The sequence below is a fragment of the Haemaphysalis longicornis genome, unplaced genomic scaffold (assembly GCF_048455015.1).
Source record: "Haemaphysalis longicornis isolate Haplotype H1 unplaced genomic scaffold, Haemaphysalis longicornis Haplotype H1 scaffold_1, whole genome shotgun sequence".
NCBI lineage: Eukaryota > Metazoa > Arthropoda > Arachnida > Ixodida > Ixodidae > Haemaphysalis > Haemaphysalis longicornis.
The window spans coordinates 98,726,681-98,741,484 of NW_027526203.1; the positions used below are offsets into that span (position 1 = coordinate 98,726,681).

At 49.1% G+C, this 14,804-nt stretch overlaps 1 protein-coding gene across 5 annotated transcripts in view; it reads right to left on the minus strand.

Moving 5' to 3' along the window:
* Positions 1 to 14,804, minus strand: part of LOC144178361 (glycerophosphocholine phosphodiesterase GPCPD1-like) — a 103,350-nt gene that overhangs the window by 60,533 nt on the left and 28,013 nt on the right. For all 5 annotated transcript variants that reach the window (XM_077706159.1, XM_077706177.1, XM_077706153.1 and 2 more), the window contains 2 exons: positions 5,322 to 5,479; positions 4,864 to 4,947 (listed from right to left, as the gene is read on the minus strand). In XM_077706159.1, the coding sequence (XP_077562285.1) occupies positions 4,864 to 4,947; positions 5,322 to 5,479 (242 nt within the window). The remainder of the gene's footprint in view (positions 1 to 4,863; positions 4,948 to 5,321; positions 5,480 to 14,804) is intronic.

Here is a 14,804-nt window from a genome sequence, read left to right on the forward strand (position 1 = left end):
ACAATTCCTGCCACTTCGCTGTCACCACACCGACGCCTAGCAAGTTGATTGTTGTTGAAGCGTTTAGTGGGGCATGACGTTTTGGCTTTACTACGGACGCAGTGAAGCAGCCGCAGATGCCACCAGCACATCGCCGCTGGCTGCAAAGCGGCGCAGGTGGCTCGAGCAACCACTCGTTACCGCCCTCCCAAAAGACCTTCATGCTGCAAATAAAGTTCCGCATGCCCGAAAGTAACCGATAGTGCAGCTGGAAATGGCAGTGCAAATCGTAATTTGGGCCCATTAAGAAAGTGGCCATCTGCTATCGCAGTAAGCCTAGGAGGCCCACTCGGCTGCTCACAACGCAATTGCACGTGTGTGAAAACGGCACCACCGGAGCGCTTCGCCTCGCCTACTGGCACGAGTGGAAGGCCCCTCCTACTGCCATGGTCACCTGCTGCTCCGAAATTGAGTACGCGTTCAGTTGGGGAGCCACGTCTCTCGCTCGGAGTGGGAGGTGCCTACGCATCCGAGTGCTCCGAGCCAGAGGATCAGAACGACTCGAATACAGTAAAATCTCGATGATACCAATCTCGCGGGACCACGAAAAATATTCGTATCATCCGAAATTCGTATGAACCAACACAGACTAAAAATAAGCCCTAAAAGAAGATTTCGTTTCTTTCTTGACTTTTCTTTCGCGCAAAAAAATTCTTGACGTTTTTCTGCTTTTTTTTTTTTAACCTTTATGTCGACAAGCGGTTCTTTCTGGACCTTCTTCTCCTCACTCGCCGTGCCCAAGCTCACTATGCGCTACACTGAACCGCATGGCGCGTTTTTGCACGCGATTCATGCGCGTCGGCGCTGCGCGCATGCCCGCGTCAGTGATTCCGCACCCGTGGCCGCCTGTTTCTCGGTCAGAAAATGACGCGCGCGGCAGTGGGTGGAGCCTGACGACTTGCGCCATTTAGCGTCACTGAATAAAGATTATTTAGCGGCTCTAGCGCCAATGGCAGGCGCGCGCCTCATGGCGGCAGTTTAGAAGCGCTTGAGACAGCCGGCTGACTTGGCTGGAGATGTTTAGGCTTAGCACCCCGGCAGATATTTCATGGGTGCTTTCACTAGTGGGGCGGATGATGTTTTATAGCACCGTTTTCACCCACATTATTACCTCATTTATTGTGCAAGAAACTCCGTGTGTGCTTTGAGCGGCATTTATAGAGCGGTTTGAAGCGATCGCTCGAGCGCCCCGCACCACTTCGCGACCGAAGCTGCCGCCATGCTGCCGCGGCCGGCCGCACCCCACCCAGCGTGCGGGTGGTTTTGCAGCGGCGTCAGCGCGCCTGTGGAGTGCGCGGCGCGTTTTCACGAGCAGAAAACAAAACCCTGGCCGTTCCTGTAGAACAAGCGACAAAGAGGGGAGAGAGATGCGTCGCCGTCGCTTGCTCACTTGGCAGTCGGGCGCCTCGCCGGCTCGTTGTATCATCCGCCGGACCGCGCAGGTCCGTTCGTAAGAGCCGAAATTTTTCTCATCGCAAACAATGCAATTTCGCCGGGACTTATCAGAAATTCGTATCATCCCGAAATTCGTATCACCCAGAATCGTATTATCAAGATTCCACTGTACAGCATAAGCTTTAAAGTCAAAACAGCAGCAACGTCAACGCTCACTGCCAGGCCCCCAGGTCTTAACCGGCCAGCTGTCTAAAACGGCTGCTCGTGCTGCAGTCGAGTCCACTTATAACAATACCATTTATAATATATCGGATACAACGATGTGCAATGATGGCACCATCCACTTTTGTATGCGTTCTATGGTACAATAAAGCGCTTATTACGATGCTCCACTGCAACAGGATTGAATCCTGTTACAGCTTGCGCCCGAAATGGGAGAGGCTGCCGGCTCTCCGCGCTGGCAGCCTCTTTCATCACCGTTCATCACCGTTGCCTCTTTCATCACTCTTTCATCACCGTTGCACTCTTCAAGTGCAACGTTTTGGTTAATAGTTTCGAATGAAAGTGACTATTTTCAATGGGAGCAAATAATCTGCAATTTTCAATATGAAAGCTGGAATTTGCAGTTATGCTTCAGCAACTATAGCTCATAACAAAAAAAAAAATGATAAAGAAGCTGCAAGGCCACTCAAGACGTCATTTGTCTTCACCCCCACAGGACAAGAGAAGCCTGTCGCACCACGTGCAGGGCTCAAAACTATCCCTTTGCAACACGGTGCGTATAATCGTGCATGCGACTTTTAACTATTTCGTTACCGCGGGAAATTGGCCAATTTTTAAGGGTCTAACAAAACATTTTTTTGCGTTGTACATATTGGTTAGGCACACATTGCAGTGACATAAAATGCAGATTATTCCACGCGCTTTCCAACGACACCAGTTTTAATAATGTTTTCCTAAATAATGATTGCGAAAAAAATTATTGAATTCGAAATTTCTGTCCACGCGTCGAAGAAAATAAGAAAATGTAAGTTGTGTACAATAAACCACCAGTAGTAGAAAAAATTGAGAATATACATTTTGTAGGTAGACATTTCAAAAACCCGTCCTAGAAAAAAAATTGAGTTGCGCAGTACAATTTGTGAGATATAAAAGAAAATGTTAGCCCGCATGGTGCCCGTGCCATGTGGTGAAGCCCAACCACTATTTCAAATTTTGCTATTTTGGATGGTTCTCTAGAAGAAATCTGGTGGTTTGACATTATTAAGGGCCCAAATTAGCCTCCATGTGATGTAAAAACACCTTGTCAATGATTATGACCGGCACAATATTGAAGGCAAGCAAGCGATGTGAAAAAATCCACTTGGAGTTGAGAACCAAACTATTTGGTGGATGTTTGTTGACGTTCTGATGATCACTTATGAGTCAGAACTTTCATTTGCAGTTTATTATCATGTTCTGACTCACTATGGTAGCCTTGCTTGCAGGAATAAGGTACGATGCACTAGAATCATGCCCAACAAGCTTTCACCACCAAGCCGACATCGGGCTTTGAAACGAGATCAGCACTCCGAACCTACTACATTGCAGCGCCACCTAACAATTTCGAAGAGAAACAAATACAAGGCTGTTGGAGACTCTGTCAGAATAGACAGTACTACTAAGAAGCGACACTAGACCTCCGGAAATACCCTCGTATGAAGCCGAAACTGGCCGGTGAACAGCTGGCGGTGTTCAAGGCCGATTGGAAGCGTTCTCCTCGTCTGAACTGACACCCGACGACTTGGTGTTATCGTTTGACTTTCAGCGGAAGCTCTTATCGCAGAAGCAAGGCGTAGATAAAGTGGAAGCGCGAGCGGCATGCTTGTTTGAGGAGCAGTAGCGGGCAACGGAGGCGCCATGGCAAATGAGCGTGTAGTTCTGTAACTGCGTAGTAGCGACAAATATGAATTTTGCAATGCAAAAACGAAACCGAAACTTCTGGAAACTGGTTGAAAATGGCAGGCACACTTGCTAGACATGCGGGGGACCATCAGAAATAAGCTTTGGGAGAATAAAGCTGCCCTTTGTCCGAACCAAAGATCATTAGTGAATAGCTGGGGCCATTTTCAAGTAATTATCACCTCTCAACACTGTCGGACTACAAAGCTGACCGCATTATTTGGTATTTGACTTGCTGGGAGCCTTTTGACAAAAAAAAATAATATGGTAATGCAGCCTAGCGACGATCTGCATGCTTTTTTCTCAAGGGCAGCAGCCACGCCCCCTTCCTCAAAAACACACGCACCTCAGTTCACAAAAAACGCCGTCAAAAATCTCAATGTCGCCGGAGCGGGAAAATTTAAACTGATTCTAAAAGGGCAGTGCCTAGAGTAACCACTGACCGCATTAGGTGCACGAGAAATGACTACAACATGTCGAAATAGGCAATATAAATCATCGATCACCGGTGATCGATTTGAATAGGCGTGGTAACGAAAGAGTTAAGAGCATTTTTGCGAGTTACAGTCGTCATCACCCCCACTTGAACTGCTCAGCTACCATTCGCATTTCCCGCTCTACGGAACGGTGCAGCCAACTCGTGAATGCCGCGCCTTTGCCATCCACTAATGCGTTACCAAAACAAGGTGGACGGCCTCGGCGTTCTACGGCGCGTTAAGTGGGTGTTCTCGGTGTTACCTTTTCTGTCTAGTTAAGATGTTTATTAAAGCAAAACTGAAGCTGTTACCTGAATATGTAAGGACTACAGACCACAATATTATGTATACGTTTTCTACTGTAGCAATGGTTAGGAAACGGTGGTGACGTTTACAATGGTGTGTTTGCAATTTGGACACGACCTAATTTGGACACGAACTACTCACGAGATCGAGTTGTTTGTGGTTTTTAAGTGAAATTTCGGTTATCAAAAGCGTACACAGGCAATCACAAATTTTTCTGACGGCTACATCCTAATCCGTGTCGCACAGGGCTATGCAAGGACATTTTGATCGGTCACAGCACCTTGGGGTGACCAAGTGTCCGAGAAAGACGCCTTTCAGCGCAAGCTCAGAGCTCGGGGTCCTCCTCGGGGCAGAGACAAAGAGCTAGTCGCCACCGCCAGCTCGTCGACAGTTCCGTGCCGCCCACGCCCACCCAGGAAGCCGATGCTCTGCACAGTGCCCCTCCCCTGCCCTGCTGCCCTGCCATGCTCCCCAAGCAACGCAAGAAGGCCTGTCAAGGAAGAAAGTAATACTGTGCAGGGGAATTCTGCAACATGGAAATGGGCAGTTGTTTGGTTTGTCGCGAGTTCCACTCAATGGGAACTTGCCGCCCTATTTCCGGAACCAATAAACTCAAAGTACTCCACGGCTGCGATGTTTGCCTACAACTCTCTTCCAGTCAGAGGGAGACCGGTGAACAGGCTGCCAAAAGCTCCTCTGTACTCACAGCTATTTCGATGACCGGCCACTTGACACACTCGAAGTCCGAGATGTTGCTGTGCTGGTCGCTCTCTTCACCCACTTGTGCCGCCTTTTGGAAAAAGAAAAATAACCCACGCAGTTTATTTCCGTGAAACGCTTCTCAGACAACCTAAAGTCAGCACTATGGCTTAAACCCTTGGCGCACTCAGGTATAAAACCAACAAATAAAAGGGCCTTAAGTGTACACCTACCCGGTAATCAAATACTAAACGCATTGCACAGACGTGAGCAGCAGGCCCACTAATGCCACAAATGGCACAGCAACAGCACACAGCCAATGCTGGCACTACACATAGGAACTTGTGCTGGTAAGAGCCGAGCTTGCTCTCCTCAGTGCCTGCCCCCCAGGAGGGGCCTCGAGCGCAACAACAGAGAGGGCCCCTCCGGGCATGCCCCTCGAAGCCCAGGAAGCAGCCCACTTACGTCGCTGTGGCGCACCGAGAGGTCGATGGGCGTCACCCGGTAGGAGATGGGCAGGGACTTGTACTTGCGCTTCCACATCACTATCGCGTCCTCAAACAGCTTCAGGTGCACCACAGACTCCGCCGTGAGCCAGCCAGGTTCCACCTTGTCCTCGCCATCTGGAAAAACCCGGCTGGTACGGACCTCGTTCCCAGGCATGCCCATCTCCTCGCCTGGCGCTTACACCAGACATCTTTTCCCGGTCCCAGCTTGGGGCGAATGGGTCTTTTCCCTTGCTCTGCAGATGTTTCAGGATCCCACTCCTTCGCTTACACTGACACCACACCAAGTGCCCCATTGCGCAGTCACTTGCACAGCCATGACTGCACAGTCACATTTTCTGCCCCCACTCATTCAGAGGCTCGCATCGAAGGCTGCCTTGGGTCTTAAAAGCAAGCACGTCTACTAGCCCTCCTTCACCCAACGAGAAGGCCCCGCCACGTGCAGGCCTATTGGCGCTGCGGACTGGGAGTGCCAATGGCAGGCCGGACCGCTTCAACACATTGCACGCACACAGTGCCAAGCTAGAGTTATCCAGACAGCCGAACAAGGAAAACCCTTTTGAAAAACCTGAACACAACACACGAGACAATGCAATACAGTGAAAATTTTCAACATACAGGTATGGCAGTGAGCCCAAAAACATTACAGCCGGGCACTAAGACGTTGTTAAAGAAATGTAATGATTTTACTCGTAGTGCGAGGAGCCCGTAGTGCCCTCTCTTGCAGCTGGCACACACCAGGCTCTAATAGTGCTGTCACTAGATGTCTGCGTGCCTGTCCACAGCCATGTCTACACGCAGGGCCCTTGTGCGAAGCCCCTCATTTCCCTAAGCCTCCAAGTGCCCATCCAGAGCCTCGCAATAGGAGCACGCGCCAGTTCATAAGCACAGCTGCACACAACACTGTGAAAAACTCACAAACTACAAAAACATCACACAAAGTAGGATTTCCTAGAAAAGCGTTGACTCATCACATATATTCTCCGCTGCACCCAAGTGTGGCAGAAAAAAATTGGCCAGGGAAAGCGCACATGCAAGAAGCATCGCCCAGGGCAGGCACTGTTCCCCAGTACAGCACACTCTCTTTGATGCCACGCCTGTCCTGCCTGTCCTGCTGAACAGGCAGGACAGGCTCGTGGGAACAGCCCAGCAGTGCAAGCAACACGTGCCACATATTGTTGGTTCACGCTGTGATGGAGGCCTGCTCTGCTATATATAAGAGCCAGGACGACAAGGCCTGCAGGCTGTAGCTCCACTTTAGTTTTCTAATTACCAGGGTGTCTTCCTCAAAATTGGCTATCCTCAAACTCCCTGAGGTCTTCCTCGAGTGCTTTTGCTGAATTCTCTGATGTTGCATTTCAATGGTAGAGCCGAGGCGGTCACCGTGCTCCACCGCGGAGCGCGCTGACTCCGCAAACAGCAGCCACTCCGAAGCTGCCTTTGGAACGCAGCCGCTCCCACCGAAGCAAAGTGCCGAACCATGACAGGAACAGGAAATCCCCAGCATCCTTTGCGTCGCGCCTTCCCGAAATCCTGGTTCCTGCGGGCACGTTCATCTCGCGCTGCGCGGCGACGTTGGCGACGTCACGCGGCAAAAGTCAGCGCCCTAGTGAGTTCAGCCGACTGCGCCGATTTCAGCGGAGCAACTTTTCTTGCTCCACGGAGCGATCTCGGCTGCGACGGCGCTCCCAATCTGCCATTGGAACAGGATTTGGTTGCTCCCGATCTGCCATTGGAACGCGTCTGCTCCAGACAGAGCAGAAAAGTTGCTACAAAAGTGCTGCGGATCTGCCATTGGAATTCAACATGAGTGACACAGAGCTTTGACTTAGGCCTTGACCCCATGTTGCCTCTCCAATAAGCATGCTAAAGATAGAGCAATATAACACGGGCCGCCCAAGAGCTCACGTGTGAGCCATACTAAGTGTGCTCCTGGCACTAAGCCTGTTGTTCCCTTCTCACTCCGACGTGCTTCGCAGTGCTCCTTCCGGAGCACCGTCCCGGTGTAGAGCCACAGCAAAAGTTGCGCGAAGCGAGGCGACAGTCGTCGCACCCCACCAGCCCTCCCGTTTCAGTTCCGAAGGTGCACGTTAACTGTGGTCGTAATTTGAGGAACGATGGTACGTTTACCCGCCTCCCTCTTGGCATTACATTTCCCGTCAGATAGATGAACCATTATTACTAGCGTGCAATAATACCCCGTCCCGCTATCGAACACTGCTTGAACATTTTGCGGCGATGTAGCCTGCGCCGCTGCTTCTGCAGTGTCGATCATCCCATTGCCGCCGTTCGCAAGCTCGCTGTGAAAGGCAGCAATACCTCAGCGTTTCATAACACCGCAATGAGTCCGAAATTTCACTTCAAGCACACGCTGGCCGGGGTGATTCGTGGGCACCCCGTCGTTTTTGATGAACTCCCGTCTTTCGAGTCCCGCAATGTACCCACAACAGATCAAAGAAGTAAATGTAAACCCAGCTACCCCCCCAACTAAAACCAAGGTAGAAATCGGCGAAGAGCACTCTGCCTGAACTTCAAGCAACTGCTTCGCCCGGCGGCCACGTTTTCACATCTTCCCCACACCAAGATGGCGGCGCCCAGTAATGTCGTTCCGGAGGTGGCGCACCAAAAATTGCAGTTTTTTTTCATCAACTTGCACAGGTAGTTTGACACCTCAGTTCACACAAGTATTTTTTCTACAGGGCTTTGCAATGGTTTTCGATGGGAAAACTGTAAAAACGCACAGAATATAACATGTGCAACCCGACATTGAGACTTTCGAAAAAACTATCTCGGGGGCAATTTTATGCCGGTTTTTTATTGAATGATCAATCAATTGAACCTTTACAAACACCATCACATTGGGGGTGCTGGAAAATAATGCCGTCAGCTAGCATTTTCCCCCACTGAAACTGACGGGAGCGTTAAAATCCTTGACTCTCAGACTGTTTCGGAGCAGTTTGGCGCAATTTTTGCAATCTTCAAGCTTTTGGAGCATCCTGGCGCAGGAAAACAAATTTGATTCAAATCTGCGCAATATGTGCAGCTGTCTCACCCCTGCCATCTGTCAGTACAATTTCTCAAGCATGCTTTAGTAACTATAGCCTGTACGAAAATAAAAGGCTCGTTTCAAGGTTTTGAAAATTTTTTTTACAGCAAAAAAACAAGCACAACGAAGCGCTGCTGGAGACCACATGGGGTCACCTCGAGCCAACTGCAACTGTTTCAGTGCATATATTGTGTCCCAATTGATGCAGCCACACCTATTTCTTAGGGCTTACGCCATCGTCTTGCAACTGCACAGAGATTGTACAAAGCGCAGCGACACACCTCAAGCGGAACTGCTTGGCTTAACACAAAATCGGCACCCATGAGACCATATATTCTGACAAGCTGAGATCAACACATTTCTCACTGGAAAAAATGTGAGCAGCACTTACACGTTCATGGCAGTGTATAGGGCCATAAGCAAGGGAGGCAAAATTAGCCTGATTTTGAGACCCTTTCATCTCCACAGCGCAAAAATAACGGGACAAAGGCAGGAGGGGACAGGCACGGGTTCAGCGCTTGTCCCCCGTTTTCCTCCCATCTTTGTTCCACTATTTTTGCACTGTGAAGATGAACTTGTACCAACCAGCCTGGTTTTCTACGTTATTTTAGGTGGCATGCTCCACATCTAGCACTTCCTTGTGGGTTCGTTTCCCATTTTGAAAACGCACTTGCACTGCAGATGCGCTGCACAAGAATCCGGAAACTGCACGCCCTGAGGGCATGTCAACACAAATATGAACTTGTAAAAAAGTTGAGTCTGAGTTAGGGCCCGATAACAAGCCCAAGTGATAACACATGCCCGTGGGCAGCTTGCCGAGTGCCCCAGAGTCAGTGCCTCCGTGTCGAGGAAACGCTACCTCGGTGTATAGGACCGTTAGGTTAGACCAACACTGCGAGCATAACATTGCTTGACGCTTTCCCGTGGGGGCAGTAGAGCATGTCCACCGGTGCGCTCCACATCATGGATCGGCGAAGAAACTAGGCCTCCTAGGGGCCCCAAACATGGAGGCGTAGAGCAACCACCTTGCGAGCAAACCCGATTATTTAAATAGTTCATGTAGTGTTCGTGAAGCGGAGCTGCCTGGTGGACAGCAGCAGGAAAGTGACTGTTTTGCCATTTTCAGCAGATGTGACAGGCAGTGTGACAGAGCATTGCTTAGACAAGCTCATCATTTTTTCCGTGTGCCATCATGAAAACACATGACAGGCTTTAAAAAAAAACGGGGACTCGGCAGCTGGGCTATCTCATCTAGGGAGTGCTGACAAGGGCAGTTTGAGCACAACCCCGTTATCAGGACGCCATGCGAAAAGAGAAGCACAGAGAAAAAAGAACAGTGGCATTCTTTTTGCATTCTGACCGGCTGCCCTGTCTAGATAAGAAAGCCCAGCTGCATACTGACATAGTCACCGAGCGCCCGGTTTGCTCAAGTTGATCTTTTAGGCATATGATGTACCTTCTCTTCATGATGGGACATCTAGCTCCTCTACGAGAGAAGCAGTGTCGGCACAATGCCAAGGAGCATCTTCCTCTTGCCTTTTGGCCGCACGCCACTGAAGCGCGGGAAAGCCGCAATCGGAAAATGCCCGTGCCTGCCTTCCAGCTGAGTGTGAGACAGGCAAGAGAGCCAAGCCTGCACCACAAAAGTATCGCAGGGCCTGCCTTCCAACTATGAAACGCATCCCAAACTTATTCACAATTTATTGTTTTTTTTTAATTTCATTTACAGAATACTGCCGGCCCATTTAGGGCCCCAGCAGGAGAGGCAAGAATGTAGCACTGCACACAGCTGTACATCAGCAAGAACAATAAAAAGATACATCAGTAGAAGACATGGGTCACGGTTCAATACGATCAAGAGATTCTACAGAGCCGGTTAATGACAGAGGCAGGCAGTTCCAGTCGTTTATGGTTCGAGGAAAGTATGAGTACTTGAAAATGTTAGTTCTGGCGAAATACGGTGTTAATGAACGAGCCTGCCGATGCCGTGTTGGTCTTGTCAAGGGTGCAAGGGTATGCAATGAGTGTATATTTCATGAAAGTGACGTTTTCTTTCTATGTTGCACATCTCGCATTCAATAAGGATATGAAGAACTGAGAGCTGCATATGGTGCCTACATTGAACTAGGACTGATTAGTAAGTGAAAACATGGTTCCCTGCTTATAAGAGACATCTCATATAAGAGACAGAGACTGCTCCCCGGTAAGTGTCTCTTATAAAGGGGTTCAACTGTAATGTGTTCAAGCACTTTGCAAGATGAAGACGTTATAGAAATTGGACGATAGTTCGGCACCAAATCTTTGTCGCCCTTTTTGTGCGCCGGAGCAATGCATCCCCCTTTCCAATCACGAGGCAAGCGGCCGGAACGGATGGAAGCGCGGAAAATGATTACAGTAGAATCTCGATGATACGATTCTGGGTGATACGAATTTCGGGATGATACGAATTTCTGAAAAGTCCCGGCAAAATTGCATTGTTTGCAATGGGAAAAATTTCGGCTGTTACGAACGGACCTGCGCGGCCCGGCGGATGATACGAACGAGCCGGCGAGGCGCCCGACTGCCGAACAAGCAAGTGACGGCTCTCTCTCCCCATTTGTCACTCTTTTTTCTCCAGAAACGGCCGGGCTGTTGTTTTCTGCTCGCGAAAACGCGCCCCGCACGCCCCATGCGCGCCGCGAAACGATGATGATGATGATGATTAGTGGCTTTCCCTTTAATTCGGGGCGTCGGTTGTCAGCAACCGACTTGCCTGTTTTATTACGTTTACTTGCCCTACTCCCAGCTAACCTATAGATTTGCTTCCTCCCTCCCATCTCTCCCTCTTTTCTGTTTTAAACTCATCGCCCCCACCCCCCTTATTTTCTCCCCTCGCTGTTCTAAATTCTCGTCCGCATGATTACTCCGCCTGCGTACCCATCCCTTCCCTACTTTTCCTCCACCACCACTCCAGTCGCCTCTTCGTCACCTCTATGGCCTTAAAGTTGAGGTTCCCCCTCGCCCCAAATCCCAAAGCCTCCGCCAGCGTCGTTTCCCCCTCACCCCACGGTGGCCGTATCTCTGTGCAGCTCCTGACAATATGGTCTATAGTTTCCCGATCACTGCCGCAGCATGCACATGTTTCATCCTGCTGCCTGTAGCTACCCGTGTATACCCGGGTTCTTAGGCACCCTGCCCGTGCCTCGAAGAGCAACGCACTGCCTCTCGTATTGCCATATAATCCCTCCTTAATTTCCCGTTTCTCTGCCCTATAAGTCTCCAGGGTTTTTTTCGCTTCCATTCTCTGTGCCCACTTCGTCGTCTCTGCTGCCTTTACCTGCTTTTTAACTGTTGTGTAAACCCCGCTTTCCCCTACCGACTTTCGAGACAGCCCGCTGGCTCTGCCCGAGATGTCACAAAGCAGTCTCTTGCACTTCCGATAACCAATTCCGATAACCTCTCGCACGCTGCGCGCGCCGCGGCCGGCGGCGGCAACATGGCGGCGGCTTCAGCCGCGAAGTGGCACGGCCGCTTGAGCGACTGCTTCTAGCCGCTCTTTAAAATGCCGCTCAAGGCAGACACGAAGTTTCTTGTGCAGTAAAGGAGCTGATAACGTTGGCGAAAACGGTACTATAAAACACCATCCGCGCCGCTAGTGAAAGCGCCCATAAAATATCTGCCGGAGTGCTAAGCCTAAACATCTTGGGCGGAGCCAGCGGGCTGTCTCGAGCGTTTCGCAAGTCGTCAGCGTCTTTTTCTGACCGAGGTAGGAGGTACCGCGGGCGCGAAATCGTCAATGTGGCCGTGAAAATACAGCGCGCGCAAAGCCGAGGCGTGCGAATCGCGTGCAAAAACGCAACATGCGGTTCACGCTTGACTGTTGCGGCGTGTAGCGAGCTTGGACACCGGGAGTGAGGAGACAAGCGCGAAGCTATAGGCGAAGCGTTACGCACGCCAGAAAGGACTGCTTTGTGACGTGGGGGTTTAAAAAGAGCAGAAAAAATCACGGATTTGTTCACGCGAAAGTAAGAAAAGAAATAAACGAAAAATTTTTTCAGCGCTCAATTTTTTGGTCTGTGTTGGTTCATACGAATTTCGGATGATACGAATATTTTTCGCAGTCCCGCAAGATTTGTATCATCGAGATTCTACTCTACCGTCGTAAAAATGTGTTGGAAATTTGATCAGGATCAGTCGAAGATTTGGTTTTCAAATTCAGGAGCAACGAAACAATACCGGGTAAAGATACAATATCTGGAACGTCGTCATTACTACGACAAACTTGGTGCAGTGGCACGTTAGAGGCGGAAAAAACGTTTTGGAAGTACAAATTGAAATGATTGGCAATCGTTTTCTTGTCGACAATAGTTGCTCCTTCGTGTGTTATTTGCTCAACACTATTGGGCTTTTTGCTCAAAAAGTTCCAAAATTTTTTGTGGGGCAGACCTAATAAAGTTGGGTAGAGTATCCTGAACGTATGTACATTTAGCAATCCTCACAGCCTCGTTCAGCGTGTCGTGGGCAGAAAGAATAGCATTGCGTGGAGCACCCTTGCGTTTAAGGGGAGACGCGGGTCTTGGAATCCCGAAATTTGGCCAAAAAATCGATTTTTAGAAATCGCCATTTTCGGAAAGTAGAGCTATTTTTCTACCGGTTAGCAAAATATCCAGACCCAGGAGTACGTATTTGAGCCATAATATCAATTTATAGCACCGACGCCCGCTAAAATCGGCCAAGATTCGACGCGAAAATAGCATTTTTTCGACGACTCGCCCCTCGGGTTCTACATGCCCCACGGCGTCCATCTTGGTCTCATTCGAAAGCGCGTCTTTTCGTTTTCAATTCCCCGCCAGAACCACTCCGTTTCGTCCATTGGTTGCGAGTAAAACCGGGGTAGAAAAGAGACGGAACGCGCCGCCCAATTGGCTACTGACTGCACGTGACCGCAGGGCGCAACCTCATTGGCTGGGCGCCGTGGGTCGTCTGCTCGGCACTCTCATCACAGTGCAACGGCTCATGTATTCATCTATGCGAGGACCGGCAAAAGCCCCGCATGGCGTAAAAATAAAGTAAATATGTCTATCGATAACTGAAAGGAAGAACTAGCAGTATTAAAAGCGCCTGGAGTACGATTTTCTGCGTGTCTGACGACGACTTTTCGCGAGAACGGCGCCGAGACGGAGGTAGGCTTAGCGCCCCCGCGGGCTGCCGAGACGATAGCGTAGCGATATGATTACGCCTGCGGGGGCACTAAGTTGCGTCTATATTTCGATCAGCAGCAAATAGAAAGAAAAGAAATGATAAAGTGGAGGATGCCGCACGCCGACGTCGCAAGGGAAGTGTGTTCATTCTGTTATCAACGATGCCGCGGCGGGTCGGCCCGCACTCCGGCGCGCGCTTCCTTGTCGGCAGGTTACCATATAGATGAGCGATTTGGGAATTATAAATGCTCGCACTGAGCACAATGTGCGTTAGTGACGTGATATACGAGTAGATTAGACCGAAAACGTGGTTACCCCACCTAGCCAAGCACATGCACGTTACAGAACAGTGGCGGGCATTCCGTTACCAGCCCCTTCGCTGCAACTCATTTCACGCGATGCAAATCCGATTTGATTGCTACAAATGAAGCAGTAACATAACAAAATAAACGTTTACAACTGTGGTGCACGATCGGCACCTCAGCCCTAGTCGCCAATGAGTGACGGCGCGCTGCCAACAGCATAAAAATTGAAGCAACGTTCTGGCTTTGCTTTTGTTCAGTTTTTCTGCCAGGTGCCATCTGTAGACAGAGGATTTCATAATTTTCCCACCAACGGATTTCAGCAAACTTGGTATGCTCTTGTTGAGCGAAAAGCGAGCTACATTCTAGAACCTTTCTTTTTTTCATATGCTCAATAGATAAAACTGTCACTTGTAGTAAAACTTCAACTGCGATTTTCTCAGCTTCCCTTTTTTTGCATATGTGCCTAGCCTTACAGGGGTTTTGAGGTAGTTTTTTTCAAAGGATTTCTACAAGTGTTATACCGTTGAATTCGGGATAAAATGAACTGCATGCTGAAGCTATTTTAATTGGCTCATTTTGCCTCAAATAAATGTTATGAGTTATAATTAGAGGTCATTAAGTTTTCAGAAAACTGTACTTGGCATAATTTTATTAATTTTATCCAATCAACTATCTTTACAGGAATATAAATAGCTTCAGCATGCATGGCAGGTCTTAAGCTACACATCCATACCATTTATTTTAAGAAAAATTTAATAAAAAGTTCCTTAAAGGCCCGTAAGAAATTACTTAATTAGGCTTTAGTGTTTTCTTTATAACTCAAAAAATAATTATACCACTTGAAAACTAATTACATATTTGAAATGAGGAAGACAAAACACATATGCACAGTGATTTTCATTATCACAGAC